This window comes from Dermacentor silvarum, chromosome 11, assembly GCF_013339745.2.
Source record: "Dermacentor silvarum isolate Dsil-2018 chromosome 11, BIME_Dsil_1.4, whole genome shotgun sequence".
In the NCBI taxonomy this organism is placed as follows: Eukaryota; Metazoa; Arthropoda; class Arachnida; order Ixodida; family Ixodidae; genus Dermacentor; species Dermacentor silvarum.
Window position 1 is genome coordinate 45,185,649 of NC_051164.1, and position 21,878 is coordinate 45,207,526.

Consider the following 21,878-nt stretch of genomic DNA (forward strand, 5'->3'; position numbering starts at 1 on the left):
CTTGGCGTTTCGGAATACTTCGTGATCTGGCAGGAATGGGCGTCCGAGGAAACTTGCTGAACGTAATTCAAAGTTATCTCTCTAACCGCACATTCTGTGTTCGGATTGATAATGTCCTGTCTTGTCCATTTACTCAGGGGACTGGCGTACCACAGGTTGGAGTGCCCTATTTGTTGTAAAAATTACTCGCTCCATATTATCATACCACGTACAATGTTTTATTCTGTATATGTGGATGACTTCCAAATAGGTTACAAATCGTGTAATCTTAGTATTTACGAGCGACAAGTACAGCTTGGTTTGAATAAATTGTCTAAGTGGGCGGACAAAAACGGTTTTAAACGAAACCCCCCAAAAAGCACGTGCATCCTCTTCTCGAAGAAGAGAGGTGTAACATCGGATCCCTTTATTGAGCTCAATGGAGAACGGCTATCCGATAGGCATGAACACATATTTTTAGGCCTCATTTTAGATTCAAAATTAACTTTTGTACCACGCTTGAAACATCTGAAAGCGAAGTGCCTGAAGACAATGAATCTGCTCAAGCTCTTGTCCCACACATCTTGGGGAAGAGACAGAAGGTGCCTCTTGAACTTGTACAAAAGTCTCATACGGTCATGACTTGACTATGGAGCCATTGTCTATAACTCTGCTACGCCTAGGGCTTTGAAGATGTTGGATTCCGTCCACCACTTGGGTATCCGTCCTGCTACAGGTGCGTTCAGGACTATTCCTGTGGAAAGCCTGTACGTTGAATCCCAAGAATGGTCTCTACATCTCCAAAGGACCTATTTAAGTCTCTCATACGCCCTGAATGTGAAATCAGAGGTACATCATCAAAGCTATTCACCTATTCGCGATTTGTCCACGGCCAGGCTGTTTCGTATCCGCCCAACCACTAGGCCTCCTCTGTCCCTCCGGTTGGAAGCACTGTCAGAAGAAACAGACGTCCCCCTTTCGTAGAGTGGCAGACAATCGAAAGTGACATCACTTTCGTAGAAATATCAAAACGAGCACCTGAGGCACATATACATTCACATTTCCTTGAGTTTCAGGAGTAGTATTCCTGTGCTGAATTTTATACGGAGGCTTCGAAATCTCCGGCTGGTGTTGCTTACGCAGCTCTAGGACCATCGTTTTCACTATCCGGTACACTTAATCCATATACCAGTATTTTTACGGCCGAAGAATACGCGATCCTCTCTGCAGTAAAACACACAACGAAAACGAATCTCACTAGGGCTATTGTGTTCACGGACTCATTGAGCGTAGTCCGAGCCCTAATGAGCTTACGAAAACATAAAAACACTGTTTTTAACGAACTCTATGCATTGCTATGCTCAGCCTATTAGGGAAACAAGTCATAATCTTATGCTGGGTACGTGGACACAGTGGCATAAAAGCAACGAAGATGCTGACGAGAACGCTACCTCGGTAGCTTTTAGCGACACTGACATAAGCATACCTATCCCAGCCGCAGACTTTAAACCATACGGCATAAGCTGAGGAAGCACTGGCAGAAACAGTGGGATTCCCGGGTATCCAATAAATTGCACTTAATCAAACCTAAATTAGGGCACTGGATATCGTAGAAAACCGCACGATACAAAGAAGTGCTGCTGTGTCGATTAACAATAGGTCATACCTTCGGCACCCACTCTTAACTACTGACTGGAAGTGATCCTATGTCATGTCGAAGGTGTGGTGACAGGCTTACAGTTCTCCATGTCTTTATCCAGTGCAGGGAAATAGAATGGGAGCGTAAAAAGTACTTTCATTCTGCGTATCGCCCGCATATTCCACTTCGCCCAGTATTCTTTCTAAGCAACGAACCGCTTCTTAACTTGAAAACCGTTTTTAGCTTTTTAGATGAAGTTAAAGTCCTAGATATAATTTGGCTGGGTCATGTGTAGAAAAGCCTCGCCCTCCAGTGCTTATTTTGCGAAATTAAATCGCTTTATTCTTAGACATAGACAGCTCAACCTCATAACAGAAGTCGCAGTTTCGCCCGAAAGGCGAAACATCGATTGGGATAGCAAATTAGTAGACAGCTATACTAAGTAAGGATAATTGTTTTATCGGCCATATAAGGTTGTAAGTATTCGCTTACTAACTAAATACACAAGGACAGTGTCATGCGCACAAAGATAAACATGAACACATTTTGCTCGATGACCGCGGGAGCTCGTAAAAACGCGTCAGTGAGAAATCGCGCTAGCGGCAATCAGAACACTGACCTTCGCGCTGGCCCTCGCTTCAACGCGAACTAATTGTCGAAAGAGCAGCGCATACGAAGCTACCGGCACTCGGCGGATTCGGCCCATCGCAGATCGCTTTGAAGATGTGGCCGCCGCGGGCGCACACTTGAGCCGCGTCCACGGTGTAAGAATAAGGAGAGGTGCTGACACTCTCCCCCCAACGCGCGCGAAAGCGCCGCTCGCTCGCGTCCAGATTATGTTCGGCTTGGTTGCAGCTGGTTCGGCGCCGTCGTAGAGGGCGCTGCGGTATGCGGTCCCAGCCTCGTCGGGAAGGCGCGTGCCCTGTCTTTGTGCGCTTTGTGCTTGCATGTGCGGCCGTGCTGTTTTGAAGGCACCCTTTTTGTTCACGCGCCTTTCATCATCTTGTGCTTGTGTATTGTCGCCAGGGGCCCTCGACCAAGGTGGAAGCGGCCTTCTGAGAGTTTGAAATGGGTAGAAAGTGCTTCGTCACGAACTGTAATTCTGGATACTGAACTTGTGTGCCTCTATTGTGTGCGTGTGCCTCTATTCAAAGTGCCGTCCGACAGCGGTCGTCTAGAGCAGTGACGCCGTGTAAATCTGAGGGCAGACCGAACTCTAATGCCTACCGACCATGTTTGCGCCAAGCATTTTTCAGAGAATATGATATCGACGGCATATTACGCGGATCTCGATAAAATGGTCCTACTTGACGCGCCAAAGAGCCCTGTTATGTCTGCAAATACAGTTCCCACCTTATTTCCGAACTGTCCAAAGAACCTCACACGGTCAAACCTCGAAAGCCGCTGCGGAAGAGAGAACATCCTGTGGGTCACAAAAACTGCTGTGTGCCACAGCAGTCTGGGCAAATTTTGCTGCATGTATAAGATATATACTGGGTGTCTTAACTATCATGCACCAAGATTTAAAAATATGAAAATGTCACATAGCTGGACAGAACCAAGGCAATGTTGTCTGTCGTCTCTTGGAGATACTCAGATTATTTTTTTGCATTCCGCCTTATTACATAATTATTTTCATAACTGATTAATCAACTTTTCTAATGCTATAATTAGATCAAAAAGTGTGAACGAGAGAGAATTGCACAGCAACATGAAGGATTCCCTATACAGCTTTCTGTGCTCAATACGTGATACATAAAAGTGTTTTCCGAGCGTGAAAAAAAAACCCGCGAATAGACTCAAAATTGCCTCGAGGCACTTTTCGTGTATTCGTGGGCTTCTTTCACGCTCGGAAAAATAGTTCTACGTAGCGTGTACTGAGTAATAGAAAGCTGTATCGGGAGTCTTTCATGTTGCTCTCCAATTTCCTCATTGAAATTTTTAATATAATTAAAATATTTGAGAAGTTGAATAAATAATTATGACTAATCATGTAATTAGGCCGAATGTAAAAAATAATCTCAGTATCTCTAAGGGACGGAAAACAACATTACTTTGGTTCTGTTCAGCTACGTGACATTTACATGTTTTTAAATCTTTGTGCACCCTGTATAATACTGCTGTTTTCTGTGCAGATGTGTGCCTGATTTTCAAATTTGTGCCATCCTGGATACTGAATGTTTTTTTTACAATGCGCGTGCGATGTATATTACAAGCTTGCATGTTTTTATTCAACATTTTTGCATTGTGGGAGTGTATGAGAGCGTAAGCTTCTGGGAAGGCTATCCTCTATTAAAATTATCGGGCTGCTTCATGCACAATTTTTTTATTATTCTGACTTTGCAAAATAAAAAATAAAAAGTCTATGAGATTATTGTGTGCTGGGTATAAGTGTATTTTTGGACAGGCTGTAGCATGCATTGTCAAATACGCTTACATTGGCACATTCTCATATGCAATTTAAGAAAAAAGAAAGTCACCTCTTAGATCCTGCAAGAGTCACTCGCTACCCAAACGACGAAAGCCAAATGAATAATATACACAGTCTATGTTAAGTGGAATTGAAATAAAAAAGATTTTCACAAGTAAACTGTATTAGTGATATTGTAATCCAAGATAAAACGCCTGCCTTCGTCCCGCCTGACAAATTATCTTTTGAAAGATTTCTTTACATAGGTATGTGCTTTATCATCATAGGTTCTAGCCATGAACACCCAGTTTGCTCTAGTGCGTTGCATATCGCTAGCTTGTGCCGTTTCATTTCTTAAATTATATCGCGCCCACACTGCATTCGCGTGACGATGCTTGAACGGTTTTCTGAGTTTGAATTTTCCGTTGCAGTCACTAATTTCTTCTGATCGATGGGTAGCACGCGGGCTTACGCTTTCATTTTTTTTATGCTTGTATGCATGACTAGATCTGCCGCAACAAAATGTGCGCGCGAGCGGAATGTGAGTGGGCGCTGAGTGCTGCCCGATCGATCCGTGTTCACGTCATTCACGCCGTGCACAATATACGTTCATGTTAGCAATGCATTCAGCCTGGTACACTTATCACCTCAATCTGAAATAACGAATTTCCTTCACGCTTTGAGTTTTACTGACGCCACTATGAACGAAAATTTAGCAAAGGCAGAGGAATGCCAAGCCGCCGGCGCCGCTAAGCTGGGACCGCTGGCCGCGGCGCCATCTGCACGCAGCAGAGCTACTCGGTGCGCCCACGCGCTGCCGAACATAATCTGGACGCTCGCTCGCGAGCAGTGTCAACACCCAAATATTCTGTCGCAGATCGCTTTCAAGATAGCTCCGTAGTAAGTGGTTCGTGTGGAAAGGGAAATGTTGGCGCTATCTTCTGCAGCCCTTGAGGGAGCACGGCTCAGCGCCAAGATAGCTCCGTGAGCAGCAGCCGTGGAAGCAGAAAGCACCCTCCCCCTCTCCCGTCTCCGTCGCCTCCTCCCCGTGACTCGCGCGCATTTTGCAAGCTTAAGCAAGAGAGGTGCTGCCACTTTCCCCCCAGCGCGCGCGAAAGCGCCGCCCGCTCGCGTCCAGATTATGTTCGGCTCGGTTACAGCTCGGTCGGCGCCGTCGTAGAGGACGTTGCGGAATGCGGTCCCAGCCTCGGTGGCGAGGCGCGTGCTGTCGCTGCTTCGTCGTCCTGCTTGCATGTGCGGCCGCGCTGTTTTGAAGGGACGCTTTTTGTTCGCGTGCGTTTCACGAGCTTGTGCTTGGGTATTGTCGCCACGGGCCCTCGACAAAGGTGGCAGCGGCCTTCTGAGGGGCGTTTGAAATGGCTAGAAAGTGCTTCGTTCCGAACTGCAATTCTGCATACCGGACTTGTGCGGAGCGCGTGCCTTTATTCAAAGCGCCATCCGACAGCGGTCGTCTAGAGCAGTGGCGCCGTGCAAATCTGAGGGCAGACCGAACTCTAATGCCTACTGACCATGTCTACGCCAACCATTTTTCAGAGGATACGATATCGACGGTATATTACGCGGAGCTCGATCAAAGGATTCCCACCTTATTTCCGAACTGTGCAATGAACCTCACACGGTCAAATAAACCTCGAAAGTCGCTGCGGAAGAGCGAACCTCCTGTGTGCCACATCAGTTTGTGCAAATTGTGCTGCATGTACAAGATACATGCCGGGTGGTTTAACTATCATGCACCAAGATTTCAAAATATGCAAATGTCACGTAGCTGTACAGAACCAAGGCAATGCTGTCTGCCATCGCTTGGAGATACTCAGATTATTTTCTTGCATTCCGCGTAGTTAGATCACGTGAGAACCACAGAACGTGAAGCCATACCACAACAGGTGACAAAAATGCTTGAAGACGACGTGATCCAACCATCAACGAGTCCCTGGGCATCGCCTGTAGTTCTAGTCAAGAAAAAAGATGGCAGCTTGCGTTTCTGTGTGGACTACCGAAAACTAAATCAGGTGACGAAGAAAGACGTGTACCCGCTTCCCCCTATCAACGATTCCCTCGACAGGCTTCGACACGCACGTTACTTCTCTTCAATGGACTTAAAAAGCGGCTATTGGCAAATCGAGGTAGACCCCAGAGACCGTGAAAAAACTGCTTTTGTGACGCCAGACGGCCTGTACGAATGAAGGTTTTGCCTTTCGGTTTGTGCTCTGCTCCTGATACGTTCCAACGCCTCATGGATACTGTGCTTTCCGGTCTGAAGTGGAAAACCTGCTTAGTGTACCTCGACGACGTCATCGTGTTTTCCGCAACGTTTGAAGAACACCTCGAACGGCTTGAAGCAGTTCTGCAGTCCATAAGATCCGCCGGCCTCACCCTGAAACCGGAGAAGTGCCACTTTGGCTTTGCGGAACTACAGTTTCTTGGTCACGTCGTCAGCCACGCCGGTGTCCGCCCGGATCCTGCAAAAATTTCCGCTGTCGCACAGTTTCCCATACCATCCGACAAAAAGGCGGTCCGGCGGTTGCTCGGCCTCTGCGCCTATTACCGGCGGTTTATTGCAGACTTTGCTCGCATTGCGTCGCCGTTAACTCGCCTGACGAGAGACGACGCTCCTTTTGTATGGGGTGATGAAGAGCAAGGTGCATTTAACGTCTTGCGGCAACGTCTCCAGACACCTTCAGTGCTTGCCTACTTTGATGAGACCGCTCCTACATTGCTCCACACGGATGCCAGCAATGTTGGCTCGGGAGCTGTTCTTGTGCAGCGGCAGGATGACACGGAAAGAGTGATTGCCTACGCAAGCCGAACACTCTCACGCACAGAGGCTAATTATTCCACAACTGAGAAAGAATGCCTCGCCGTGGTATGGGCGGTTATGAAATTTCGCCCATATTTGTATGGCCGCCCTTTCAAAGTTCTCAGCAACCACCATTCACTGTGTTGGTTGACGAACCTTAAAGATCCATCTAGACGATTGGCACGTTGGTGCCTAAGGCTGCAAGAGTTTGACATGACGGTCATGTACAAGTCGGGGAAGCGACATCGGATGCTTACTGCCTGTCTCGATCGCCGATAGAGTCGGCTTCTCCACTCGAAGAAGAAGATACAGCATTTCTTTGTGTTCTGGACACAGCCGACATCGCTCAACAACAACAGAACGACCCTGAGTTGCTTGCACTCATCAACTACTTAGAGGGAAGGTCTGCGAAAGCACCTAGAGTTTTCGCAAGAGGACTGTCGTCGTTTTGTTTACGGGCCAAAGTCCTTTACAAAAGAAACTTTTCTTCTACCAGATCCCCCTACCTGCTCGTCATTCCTGCAGCTCTTCGTTCGGAAGTACTTCAAGCCTGTCACAACGAGGTGACTTCTGGTCACTTAGGCTACACGCGAACATTGGGCAGAGTGCGGCAAAGCTACTACTGGTGGAGACTTACCACGGCCTTGAAACATCACGTTCGCACTTGTCTTGACTGCCTGAGGCGCAAGTCACCTCCGACGAAACCAGCCGGCCTCCTACAACCTGTCCAGGTTCCTCGAACACCATTTGATCAAATTGGAATGGATATCTTGGGCCCACTTCCTACTTGCACTGCAGGGAATCGCTTTGTTCTCGTCGCAACCGACTATCTGACACGTTACGCTGAAACAAAGGCCATCCAGAAAGGCACAGCAGCCGAGGTGGCGCGCTTTTTTATTGAAAATGTTGTGTTGCGACACGGAGCCCCAAGCGTCGTAATTACCGACAGAGCAACCGCATTCACGGCTGCTCTTTTAGATCATGTCTTGCTGCTAAGTGGAACAGCTCATCGGAAGTCGACCGCCTACCATCCACAAACCAACGGACTGACAGAGCGCCTTAACAAAACAATTGAAGACATGCTTTCAATGTACGTGGATGTCGAACATAAAAATTGGGATGACATCCTCCCTTATATCACGTTTGCGTACAACACGGCGAAACAAGAGACGACGCGCATGACTCCGTTCACCCTTGTTCATGGCCGGGATGTACGAACGATGTTGGATGCAATGCTTCCACATGAATTTGACGACACTGAAACGGACGCCGATGTGTTCATGAACGCGCCGAAGAGGCTCGGCAGCTCGCGCGCGTGCGGATCTGCCAGCAGCAAGACTACGACGCAAGCCGCTATGATGCCCACCGTAGAACCATAACCTATGAAGTCGGCGACCTAGTGTGGGTTTGGACACCCATATGGAAACGAGGCCTCTCCGAAAAGCTGTTAAGGCGATACTTCGGCCCATATCGAGTATTGCGGCGACTCAGTGATGTCACCTACGAGGTCGTCCCCGATAGCCCCAAATGTACGAGGCGCCGCCCGCATCGTCCCGAACTTGTGCACGTTGTACGCATGAAGCCGTATGTGAGCGAATGACTATGTGAGAGACCCTTACTTCCGCAAGTGGCATTTCTGGTATACCATCGGGACGATGCTCTTCTAGGGAGGGACAAATGACGCGTGTGCTCTAGGCAGACGACAACGACGATGGGAGCATTAACGGACTCCGTCTAGTGGGTCAGTGGGATTCTGGCTGACGACGAAGAAGACGTGTCTCTGCTATGTTTTGCTTGAACAGGTTGTCCTTCTGTTCGTGAAGAACGTCTCCCTGTCTTCTCTCGGCGTTGTACCGCGACAATATTTTCATAATTGATTCATCAACCTTTCTAATGCTATAATTGAATAAAAAGTGTGAACGAGAGAATTGTACAGCAGCATGAAAAACTCCCGATATAGCTTTCTGTTGCTCAATACGTGATACATAAAAGTGTTTTCCGAGCGTTAAAGAAACCCGCGAATACACGCAAAATTGCCGCGCGACTGGCCACTCGAGGCACTTCGCATGTATTCGTGGGCTTTTTTCACGCTCGGAAAAACACTTCTACGTAGGGCGTATTGAGCAATAGAAAGCTGAATCGGGAGTCGTTCACGTTGCTCTACGATTCTCCTATTGACACTTTCAATCTAATTATCACATTTGAGAAGTTGAATAATTAACTAACACTAATTATGTAATTAGGCGGAATGTAAAAAATAATCTGAGCATCTCCAAGGGACGGCACACAACATTAGCTTGGTTCTGTCCAGCTACGTGACATTTGCATATATTTAAATCTTGGTGCACATTGTATAATACTGCAGTTTTCTGTGCAGATTTGTACCTGATTTTCAAATTTGTTCCATCCTGGCTACTGAATTTTTACTTACAATGGGCGTCCGGTGTATATTGCACGCGCTGCATCCTTTTATTCAACATTTTTCCATTGTGGGAGTGTATGAGAGCGTAAATTTCTGGCATGGTTATCCCCCTTTAAAATTATCGAGCTGTTCCATGCATAATTTTCTTCGTATTGTGTCTTTGCAAAAAAAATAAATAAATAAAAGATCTATGGGATTATTGTGTGGTGGATGTAAGTGTATTTGTGGACAGGCTGTATAGCATGCATTGTCAAATACGGTTACATTGGCATATTCTCAATTTAAAAAAAAAGAAATCACCTCATTTTTTAGATCTTGCAAGAGCCACTCAGTCCTCAAAGGACGAAAGCCAAATGAATAATACACACGGTCTATGTTACGTGGAATTGCAATAAAAAAGGCATTTGCTCAGGTTTTTATGAGTAAATTGTATTAGGGATGCTCTAATCAAAGATAGACGCCTGCCTTCGTCCCGCCTAATAAATTCCCATTTCAAAGAGTTTTTACATAGCTGATGTGCATTCTCATCGTAAGTTCTAGCCATGAACCGCCACTTTGCTCTTGTGTGTTGTATATCGCAAGCATTCGCTGTTTCATTTCTTAATTTATATCGCGGCCACACTGAATTCGCGCAACGATGCCTGAACGGTTTTCTGCGTGCGAATGGAAGCAGCGATAAGCATCAAATACATTTTCCGGTGCAGTCACTATTTTCTTCTTATCGAGGGCTAGCACGTGGGCTAACGCTTTTATTTTTTTATGCTTGGATGAACGACTAGACCGGACGAAACAAACTGTGCGCGCTAGCGTAACTTGAGTGGGCTTTGAGTGCTGCCCGATCGATCCGTGTGCACGTCATGCACGCCCTGCACAAGGAACTTTCATGTTAGCGAAGCATTAAGCCTGGTATACTTATCCTTTAATCTGAAATAACGAATTTCCTTCACGCTTTCAGTTTTACTCACTCCACTACGAACGAAAATTTAGGGGACGCAGGGCAATGTCCAGCTGCCGGCGCCGTTAAGCTTGGACCGCTGACCGCGGCGCCATCTATCGGCTCGCTGCAACGCTACTCGGTGCGCCCGCGTGCTGCCGAACATATTCTGGACGCTCGCGCGCGCGCAGCGTCAACACCTAAATGTTCTTACATCATGCTCGCGCGTGAACGAACCGTGCGCTTCCGGCCGCCTTCCTCTATCGCGTGCGCGAGATTAAGCTGCGGTTGCCAGCTCACCCTCGTACGCTTTCACCCACGCAGACAACGCACGGCGCGCGGCGACGATTTTATCATCGTTAGATTTTATACAGAACATCACGGCGACGGCGGCGATGGCAAAAATGCGCTTGCAGCGTCTATGTAATTGCTAGCGCAATAAAAAGTTTAAAATAATTTTGATTGAAAATGGCATTGAATTTTCTTCAACCTTTCTAGAAGCGCTTGTGTTCCCTCTTGAAATTTGAAGCACAATAGTATTATGTGAATCTATACTTCCATTTATCTTCCTTATTATCTTGCGGGCTTCATGTATATAGCTGTTTTCTGTTCAATTACGTGTGATGAACAACTATAACTTCTGTACAAGTGCCGTATTGTAAAAGCATGTGTTTATGTAAGATGGTGTGCAGTGTTTATTGGCGCAAGGGCCAGCTATGGTCAAAGAGCACCATGACATGTGGTTATGACTTGTCTATGTAATATGTAGGAAATGTTGAAATGTCTTCAAATGCAGATGTAATACGGCTGTAAAGAGGCCTAAAAACGGGTCGCTGTAAACTTCGTAGGACATATGATCATCAAAACAATGACAACGACTCATGATAAAAAACGAATAAACGTTTCGCTACGAAGAAGTGATATAAAAATGTACAGAAGTACTGCTGCCTCGACAGGGCTCTCGAACTGAAGGGCTGAGAGGCACGTGCTTTAAAATAAAAACTTATGTCACTGCGGCTATTGCCTCGAGGCGAGGCTGTGTTTCATATGACCCGGCCAAATTATTTCTAATATGTTAACTTCATCTAAAAAGCTAAAACTGTTTTCCAGTTAAAAGCGGTTCGTTACTAAGAAAATTGATGGATGGAGCAGAATATGCTGACGATACGCAGAATGAAAGCACTTTTTCCGCTCTGTTTGCTTGTGTATATACAAATAAGGCCGCCATATTGCGTGCATTTTTTTTTCATTTACACCTTTTCCAAGCACGTACTAACTTCCGGAAAATTTAATCTCTTGAAGCAATTTTTTTCTCATGTGTGGAAATATGTTCATATAGTGTTCTTTCTTTCTTTTTTGATAGTGTGAATGCTGGCATTCGTGCAGCACTGTATTTGTAGGAGATGCCTTTTGTCAGGCTACTAAGCCTTCCGATTTTCGTCCTGTTTCTGTACCTGTACAGAAAGAAACAAATAAATGAAATGAAACGAAAAATGAAATGTAATTAGAAATGTTTCCAGCAGAGACTAGCTATTCCCTCCTGGCATTATTTCTCAAGCGAAACCCGCCGTGGTGGCTTACTGGCTATGGTGATGCCCGGCTAAGCACGATGTCGCAGGATCAAATCCCGGCCACGGCGGCCACATTTTAATGCAAAGAATGTCTGCGTCCTGTGAATTGGGGGAACATTATAGATTCCCCGGTGGCCAAAATAATCAGGCGCCCCTCACTACTGTTTGCCTCATAGTGAAACCATTGTTTTGGCACGTAAAACTGCAAAATTCATTCATTCATTCTACTGAGTGACATACAAGTAAACTTAAAATTGCAGTTCCACATCATTATATCAAGAAAGCTCTATTATGCGAAAATCAATAAGGGTTGAATGACATGTTAACCAGTGTGATTACTGTCGTTTCAATAAAGTGTTCTTGTGCAGGCAGTGATATCGTGTGTAAAAATGACTATTCGTTGTTTTTACTTAGAAAATCTTCAGACTTCTCTGTTATTTAATTTTAGGGTCAACGAGCCGATGAAGAATTTACAAGAATTTGCGAAGGCTTTCAACTGTTCAATTGGCTCCCGTATGCATCCAAGCAAAAACTGCTCTTGGTTGTGAAGGAGAATGAGATGACCACAGCATGAATGAACTGTTTTGAAAAGTTCAATAAATGCATACTATAAATACGCAAGGCTTGTAGTTTAATTAATTTTTGCGCCTTCTTCGAACCTTGGCACAAACTCGCTTCAATCGCAAATATTGTGAGATAGCTTTAGGGCCACCAGGCCTCTGTATGACACTGCTTCAAACGCTTAGGTAGCCTCTGGCTAGGGATTCAGATGCATTATTGTAATTTCATTTTTGTTAATTAGTTTATGTCAATTAAATTCAATTCAATTCAACGTCCATGCTTACCTCCATTGTCCGGATACGAAGATTATTAATGGCAGGGGTGGCGTTGTAAACTATTCTTTGGGAAAAGAACTCAAACGCCTAATTCGGTACCCTATTATTTTATATGCTGCAAGATTCGTAAGTCCTCTGGGAGGTATCGGCTAAGTACTGCACCAGCGGGGGGTGGCCAAGTCCTGGTTTGGAGAACCAGCGTTTTTTGTGCTTAGGGAGACATCCCTATTTATTAGCACCCGGATTAGTGCAGCTCGACTAGGTCACAACCTAAGTGCAAGAATCCCCGCTGCCGACCATGAAATCATGAACAAAAATCCGGATGATGCACCTGTACTACACGCGACAACGTAATCTACAGCTACCTAATTTTATTTACAATAAAAACAGAAAACTAGCGATCAAAAAGTGTTTAAACAAGAAAACACAATATGTAAAATGTCATTCACTCTATGCCTAACGGAATTGTTAAATCTATTAGATTTGAAAGAATTAGGAGTCAAGATCAACCGCGAGTATCTGAGCATCCTGCGGTTTGAAGATGGCGTTATTCGGTGCATTGAATTATTAGGCAAAGTAGAAAGCTAATGTTCTGTACTCTGCCAAGAGAACGAGAATTCGTGATTGGCACTGAGGTTCTGGAATCATTGCGGGAACATTTATATGCCCAGTACTAAGAGGGACCCTGATCTTAAGAAGGTCAAATACAAAAGAAATATTCGGAAAACGCACATGGCAAGTGTAGCCAAGTTACGACTGGAAGCGTACTGCTATTCTTGAAATGAAGAGAGCACAATCATTACATTGTACTTGAACTGTCAATTGGGCAGCAACTTGGAGTCTAGCAAAAAACATCTGCAGAGTTTAGGAACCACACAACGTGCAATCAGACGAATAATGTCAGGCGTAACCTTTAGGACACAGAAGACAGTCGTCTGGATTAGACACCAAACCTAGCTAGCTGATGTTTTATTTTGGCATTAGGAGGAATAAGTTGAGCTGGGAAGGTCACGTAATGCGTTGTGCGTAAGCGGGTGGTCCATCACAGTTGTGGGATGAGTGCGTCCCTGTCACGTCACAAAACGGTGAAAATTCACCGCGTCATGTGACGCGTACGCACTAAGACGGATTATTATACCAACCAAAATGATTGCCGCTCACGCCAAATAAGCCTGTGCCGCTCACGCCCCACAGGCTTTAGTGGCCTGCCACCGAAGTCAGAAATGATCACTAATTACCTTTTACTTGTTAAATTAGCGTTACGTACTGAAATTGTTAAATTGGGCGGTCATGAAGTCATGCCTCTTTAGCGCAAATCCTAAAACCTCCACTAATTTTTACATTTCCGTCTCCAAATAGTGGTACAATAATGCTCTCATTCGTGTTAAGTTTTGCAGGAGGTTCGTACTAAAGATAGTAAGCGACACTCACAACGTCATTGCATAGACGCTTGTCTCTGATGAAGAAAGGAAGTGCTAATGTTGATGTGAAGGGATGCTTGCCTCAGAACTTCCTCTAGGCAGACTCATTTCCCTAAATCTTGGATTGAATTGTCCAAGTTGAACAAGCTAATGTTTAATGAAGCTTATCAATGCAACTTTATAGTGAAGCCCATCTCACGTCTTCGAGCAAACAATGTCTGCCTCGTCATATAATCAACTTTTGTGTACCGAAGTGCGCTATCATTCGCGGCATATACTGCAGAAAATTTGCTCGAACCGAAGAAAGAAACGAAGCCCAGAGGCGGTACTGCTCAGCGCGAAATGCCCGTTAAATGCCCGTCAGATATCGCATTTGCGTGCAGCACGGTGTACGGAGAATTGAGCATGATTTGGATTTACGGAGGAGAAAGACTTATACTGTAAAATATTATATAGTCATATCTATTATTGCCATGCTCGATAAACACATCGCTTCCCGATTTTTATCATCTTTTGCATACGCCAGGACAACGGTTGGGGCTGTCGCCGCTGGCGCAGGTCCCGCCTCCTCGGTAATGATGGTAATACCGACGCGTCGACCGCTGCGGAACTCCGTGGTTTCTTGGGGCTACCTAGCACCACCACCAAAATGCCACGGGGTAGAAATAGCCAAGCGAAGGAGTATTTATCCGTATGTATAAATTGCCATAACTTAGATTGCGATAGCAAATTAGTGGACAGCTATACAACGTGAGGGTTGCAGTTTTATGGGCCGTATAAACGTTGGGACATAGGCACAATAACTTCATTAACAAGCATGTTGTCACGCGCGCACGAGCAAACATGAATGCATCTCACTCGATGACCGCGGAAACTCACTGTCACAACGCTGGAGTGGGTCGGCGCAGCAGCAGCAGCGAGCGAATTGAGCTTCCTGCCAGCGCTCAAATAACGCGATCTTAGCCGCAAAAACACAGGAAGGGCGGACTCTGCCTCACCGCAGATACAGCCGCGCGGGCGGGGCTCACGGCGTAGAACGCCTCCCCGCTCCGGAGCCTTTGTTTAAGATGGCGTACGGTTTACTGACAAGAAGCGAGGTTCAAAACATCAGGCATACTATTTATTTTTCGCCGCTCCGTTAGCCTCTGGCTGCACGTGCTCGTGAGCATGGGCTCCCTCCAGAAGGAGGCGCTTCTTCTTCTTCAATCAGAGACTGTGCTGAGAATAATTCCTCCCGGCCGCCAAATCACTCGTTCAGCTCGTCCGAATAAAGTTTTTGTATGGGTCTGGTGGTAATAACTCCTTGCTGTTCTTGAATCTTGCAAGAGCGGACAGGGCCATCAACACCCTTGTAGTCTACAAGAAGCCTTGCCAGTTTCCACATTTGTCGAGGTAATTCATCGGCCTGGACTATGACGATATCTCCTGTCTTTATTTCGTTGGTGGGTCTCCCATGGGAAAAGTGCGCTGATCGAAGTTGCAGCAGATATTCTTTCGTCTGCCTCTTCCGGCAGTTCTCAGTTAGGCGTTTCCTGTAGGCGTTTCGTCGGACAGCTTCTGTGCGCGTGAAGTCCACTGACACGTCGTTGCTGCCCTGTGATAGCGTCATTAATCTCCGTCCTATGATGAGGTCTGCTGGTGTTAATGCGCCAGGTTCTCCGCCGTTCGACTCAACGTAGGTGAGAGGTCTCCAGTTCACGACCGCTTCGACTTCCGTAAGCACAGTCGTCAGCTCTTCGAAGTTAAGTCGAGCTTTGCCGAGAACCTTTCTCAGTGGAAGCTTGATTGTGCTGATCAGACGCTCCCACCAGCCGCCCCATCATGGTGCGCTGGGAAGAATAAACTTCCAAGTGATACCCTTCTGGCTCAAGTATGCCGTTACGTCCTCTTGGGAAAGCAACTTGAAGAGCTTCTCTAAGTCTTTTGACGTCTTCTTAAATGTTCTTGCGTTGTGTCAATAGATTACGCTAGATAGACCCCTTCGCGCTACAAAGCGTCGTAAAGACATGAGGAAAGCTTCTGAGGTCATGCTGGAAACCAGTTCCAGGTGCACTGCTCGTGATGTGGCTCATGCGAAGAGCACTATGTAACATTTTGTTTCTCCGGCTTGAGTCACGACAAATTATGGTCCTGCGAGGTCAACTCCAGTGAATTCGAATGGGTTCGTCGGCCTTACACAATCACGTGCTATAGGAGAAGTTAGAGCGTCGCCAGGGCCAATTGTGAAACGTCTGCACGTATAGCAGCCGTGTATGGCTTTTTGTACTAATGTTCGTGCCTGGCAGATCCAATAGTACTCTCGCAAATGCGTCAGAGTGCCTCTCACGCTTCCGTATTTATTAGTATTTCGCAGTGTGCTCGCATTGTCAGTAACGTAGAAAAGTGATGATCGTGCGCGAGGATGACTGGGTTTTTACCTCCTCAGATGCGTCAAGGTGCCACAGGCGCCCGCCCACCCGGAGGATGCTGTCGGCATCCAAGAACGGCTTGAGGTCTTTGATGCGAGAGGTTGCCTTTGCTGATATACCTGTCGAAATCGAACTTATATCTTTGCTGAAGGCTTGATGCTGTACATTTCTGATGCAATATTTTTCTGCTTCAGTGATCTCTTCGGCTACTAGAAAACCAGTGTATGCTATGTTTTTGAATTGGCAGTCCTTGATGAATCTGAATATCCATGCTTGACCCTGAGCAGCTTTTCGATTCTGCTGTAGCTGTAAATGTCCAGAATCGATGTCGACGTCGTCGCACTGGAGATCGCAACGTGAACGGCAGTCATTTCACAGATTATCCTATCGTCGGTGCTGATAGGTTCTGGGGGTTGTAGTGGCCATTTATCTTCTGACTCGCCCAGCCAGTCTGGTCTATGCAGCCACGTACGGTTATACAATAACTAACCCATTGAAACTCCACGTGTCAGTAGGTCAGCAGGATTCGCCTGTCCTGGACAATACTTCCACATAGAAGGATCGGTTTGTTTCCCTGATCTCTTTCACTCTGTTCGACACAAATTGCTTCCACTTCATTGCGTCACGTTTTATCCATGACAATGTAATTGTGGAATCCGACCACATTGTACAGTGGATCTCAAAGTCAGTGAGGGCACTTGAGACGTAATTAATTAGCCTTGCTCCGCTCAAGGCACCTAGAAGCTCCAGCCGTGGCAGTGTCGTTGTCTTGATAGGTGCCACACTTGCTGTTGCGATCAAGAATTCGGGCCTCGCTGAGCAGCTCGGTGTGATGTAGAGCGCGGCGCCGTATGCCGAAGGGCTTGCGTCGCAAAATACGTGAGCCTGTAGCACTCGGGGCGATTTGGTTCGGCTGCCAAGATAACGTGGTAGGGAAATATTCTGCAAGACTGGTAGTTGGCGCACCCATTTATGCCATTTTTCATGAAGATCCTGAGCCTCATCCCAGCCTATTCCACGTGTCCACAATTTCTGGAAGAAGATCTTGATGGCAATGCTGAACGGCGCAACAAATCCCATTAAGTCGAATATCCGTGAAGCAGCTTGAAGAACAAACCACTTGGTATCATCTTTTTCTTTCATAAATTCGAGAAGGCCCCTAAAAAAAGTTAAAGTATCCGTGAACGGATTCCGTGTGATTCCAAGTACATTCACACTTGTCTCGTCGAGGACAGCCAGTTCTTTGCCTGCCGACTGTTCCTCATGCTCCAGTGCGTGAATCAGGCCATCTGAGTTGGTCGTCCATTTCCTTAGCGTAATTCCTGCCTCCTGCGTAATCTCTTTGGCTTAGCGGCAGATTTCAAGTGCTTCATGTGACTCTGCTCCAACCACTAAATCATCTACGTAGAATTACTCGCTCAGAAGTTTCGGGGTACAGGCTTTGCTTGAAGGCATACTCTTTAGGTGATGGAGTATAGTTGCCGTCAGTGGGAAGGGGCCACACGTTGCTCCAAATCGCACTCGCGTCATCCCCCACTCTTGAATCTCCTGTTCGGAGAAACGCACTGCTTTTTTTTTCTCTAAACCGGAGGGATCGAAAGGCATCTCTATCCTTCTCTGCGATTGAGATTTGAAGGAATGCTTTCTCAATGTCGGCTAGCAGAGCTATACGGTGCGTTCTGAAGAGAAATAGTACCTTCATAAGATCCTGGTACAGGTTTTCACCCTTTTCGAGGCATTCATTTATTGAGAAGCACCCTTTGGCGTGCGAAGAAGCGTCGAAAACTATGCTGACTTTTGTTGTTAGTGCGCGCTCTCGGATCACTTCCCTGTGCGGCATGTAATAAACCTTTGTCGGATCCAGGGGTGGCCCTTCAACAATATCCGCATGTCCAGCCCGCAGGTACTCCCGTATGGTGTTGTCATACGTCTCTAAAAGCCCTTGCTTGCTCGACAGTCTGGGGATAAGTTTCGAAAGTCTTGTTATTGCGACTTGCTTGTTGTCCGAGAACTCGACCTCTTCCTTCCAGGGCAACATCACTTCGTATCTTCCGTCCCTAAGAGTGATGGTTTCTTCGAATTTCTTCAATACTGGAGTGAGCCTGCTCTCATTGTCAACGGCGTCTGATATTCCCACGCTCACGAGTTCCCAAAATGAGCGGAGGAATTTGTCGCTCTCTTGTACACTCGTCTTCAGTACGCAGACCATGATCCGCGAAGCTGTTATATCTGATGTCATGCAGTTGGTGTTGCCTTGAAACATGCACGCTAGCTTAGAGTTAATAGCAATCAATATCTCATTGCGCTCGCATCGAGTGACTTCATCCGTCATCACAGTCCACATTTAGTTGGAACCGATGAGAACGCTTATGCCTGCTTCCCCGACAACGGATTCGTATAGTCGGTGATGAGCGATGTCCTTTCCAGACTTCTGAATTTCCGCGACGAACGGTGAGCTGGTTGTACTTGCTTGATATCTTAGCATATGTGAGCAATTTCTATCGCTTGCAAGGCAACTTCCATATCTGAGAACTGGCTCCGCAGACGGAGCTGCACAACACGCGGCTTCGGCGCTGGTGGACTCCACTTGCTTGCAAACGCATTGAGCGCAATGACGGTAGAGCCCACACACTGCAACTTCAGCTGTCGTGATAGCCGTTCTGTGACGAATGTGCGCGGACTGCCCCCGTCTATGACACATCTGATATATCGACAGGTGACGTCTGTTACTGCCCAAGCTCGGAACGTCTGCAGGAGGACGCTCGTCGATGAATCCTCGATGGTACGCCGATCTTTCCCTAGAGAGGTGTACACAGTCGTGTTTGTGCTTGGATTTCTTGTTCGTATTCTGGAAGTTGTTCTGTTGGTTTCCCGTGTCTCCTGGCTTACTTTTTTCCGTATCACAAACACTCGTCGCATGACGTCCTTGGCAGGTAGAGCACGCAATCTTGCGTGTACAATCACACGCCCGGTGACCTTTAGTCCTGCATCTAAAGCACCTCATGTCTCCTGATAAAATTTGCTGCTTTTGCGATAGCGGGAGATAAAGTGAGCAGTCATCCGTGGAATGTTTACTCGACTTACAAAATACACAGTTCTCAGGTACTTTCACAGTGTTGTTGTGGAGAACTGAAGACGTGGGTTTCGAGCCACGAAAATGGCCAGATGTGTTTGGCTCATTCTCTCTTCCTGGATTCGCAAACTGGCTTTTCTCTAAGCTCTCCAACTCGATGGACGGTAAATTTAATAGGCATTCCAGCTCCGTGATAGACACTGCATTACTGCTATCACTTGTCGCCCGAATGGCTCAATACCGGCGATACTATACCAATGTATCATGTGGTAAAGCCCGCAGCAACAGGTGGCACATCATTGTGGTGAAGGACGCCTTGCTCGCCCCCAGGGTCTCCAGTACGCGGATGTTGATGACGATCTGGTCGTCCATCTTGCGAAGAGCTGTCGGGTCACTTGAACGGACTGAAGGCAAAGTACGAAGCCTGGAGAACTACTTCTGTTCGAGTCTCGTTCTATCGCCGAAGCGTTTCTTCACTATATCGATGGCGTCCTTGTAGCAAGCTTCTGTTGTAGGCAGTCCCAGAATAGCTGAGGCTGCGGCGCCTCGTAGTAAGAACCTCAGGTAGTTAAACTTGTCTGTCGCTGTGAGGCTTCCGTTGCCGAGAATCATCAGGTCGAATTATTCCCAGAAGTCATTCCATCGACACAAATCACCAGCAAATGAGGCGATGGTAAGCTTGGGTAGCTTGGCTCCAGAGACTCCTGTTGTACTGGCTGCCGATGAAATTCGAAGCTCCGGTGCTGATGACGTGACAACTCAGTCTCTGTTTCTAAGCAGTTCACTCATGACGCTGGTAGCGTTGTCCTCGTATTCCACAACGGTGTTGTATTCTTGCTCAAACTCTTCATCAGCTATGTGGCTCTCTAGCTCTTCGTTGGTCTTGTTCAGCTCATAGTTATTTGCCGTGAGACGTCCGTAAATAGTGTTCAGCTGATCTACGGTGGCTGTTTCATTGCTGAGAAGAACTCTTGCCTCCTTGATAAGCCTGGTATTCAGAGATCGTCTCGACGTCCGCTTCGATCGCAGCCTCGCCATGATGGTCTGTTCACTCGTAGCCTTCCGTGGTCTCCGGTAGTAGATCCTGGGTCTTCAGCACCAAATGTTTAAGATGGCGTACGGTTTACTGACAAGAAGCGAGGTTTAAAGCGTCAGGCATACTATTTATACTTCGCCGTTCCGGTAGCCTCTGGCTGCACGTGCTCGTGAGCACGGGCTCCATCCAGGAAGGAGGCGCTTCTTCGATTAGAGACTGTGCTGAGATTAATTCAACACCTTCCTTCCAGGCGGGACCACGCGGCCGCAGCGAAGCGTGGCCCCTTCACCTGCCCACCTTCCCCCGGAGACTTCCGGCTCAGCAGGAGCGTGCGGCCGCAGTAAAGCGCGACCCCTCCACCTCCCTACGTCCCTCCGGAGCGTTGTGCGTGATCGGAAGACTGCGTGCTTCCTTCCCGTTTCCCGCCCTTGGGTGCTCGAGCCGCGATTACCGGCTCACCGCCGCATGCTTTCACTCGCACATACAGCATACGGGCCACGGTGACGATTTTATCGCCCGTGGACTCTATACGGAACCTCTTGGCGACGGCGACGACGACACCGACGACTAAAATTCACCTAGAGTGTTTATATAATTGCTATCGCAATAAAGGTTGAAGGCAATGTGCAATGTAATGTACAAGGGGTCTTATGAACATACAGCACGCACTCCTGGCCCCGCTGATCGAGCGCTCATGCCGGCCTGCCGCCGCTGAGCACCCGTGTGGCCATCGCACCCCACGAATTCGGTGGAATTAACATCGCTGACATTACCGAGAGAATTTATTGAGCAGATGACTTCACAACGCGAACACGGTCGCAAATTGTCGCCGGAACAAAGATATGGCGATAAATTCTGTTAAAAACAATTGCCCAGTCCGCCGGCTTACGCCATGTTTTTGCTCCTTCCAGGCCGGCCCAGTGTGTCCTCCTACTCCGCTATCAAAGGAACGCAAAAAGGCGACGAATGCTTTCTCTTCGGTTTCTCCTGTTGCCTTTCGCTTTCTTTCTTCCTCACAGCATCTTCCTCACCACTCCTTGTAGCTTTTGCTTTGTAACACTCTCGCAACGCTTCGGCGCGCTTTTTGGGTGCCCAATTTTCAGGGCTGTATACAAACGTTGCGTCCCCTCGCGGCCACATATAGCGGGCCTTGACTGCCGCCGCAGATATTGTCAGGAATAATATCGCTTTAAAGTCCGTTTATATGCACTATTTTGCGCTGGAACGAAAATATACTGTATATGTGCAGGACGCTATACGGGATTTGACAAAGAGTGCCCCGACTATCGTTGTTCTAGTTGAGATTAGGAGGAAGCATAGGCTGAGATGGT

The 21,878-nt window shown here is 47.0% G+C and overlaps 2 protein-coding genes across 3 annotated transcripts in view; one reads left to right on the forward strand and one right to left on the reverse strand.

The window, feature by feature from the left end:
- The window catches only part of LOC125941613 (neprilysin-4-like), a 100,852-nt gene extending 88,458 nt beyond the window's left edge, over positions 1–12,394 (forward strand). For both annotated transcript variants that reach the window (XM_049659294.1, XM_049659295.1), the window contains exon 13: positions 12,222–12,394. In XM_049659294.1, the coding sequence (XP_049515251.1) occupies positions 12,222–12,321 (100 nt within the window). In that variant the 3' untranslated portion in view covers positions 12,322–12,394. The remainder of the gene's footprint in view (positions 1–12,221) is intronic.
- The window catches only part of LOC119432548 (neprilysin-4-like), an 811,607-nt gene that overhangs the window by 491,510 nt on the left and 298,219 nt on the right, over positions 1–21,878 (reverse strand). The gene's annotated exons all lie outside the window — the stretch shown is intronic.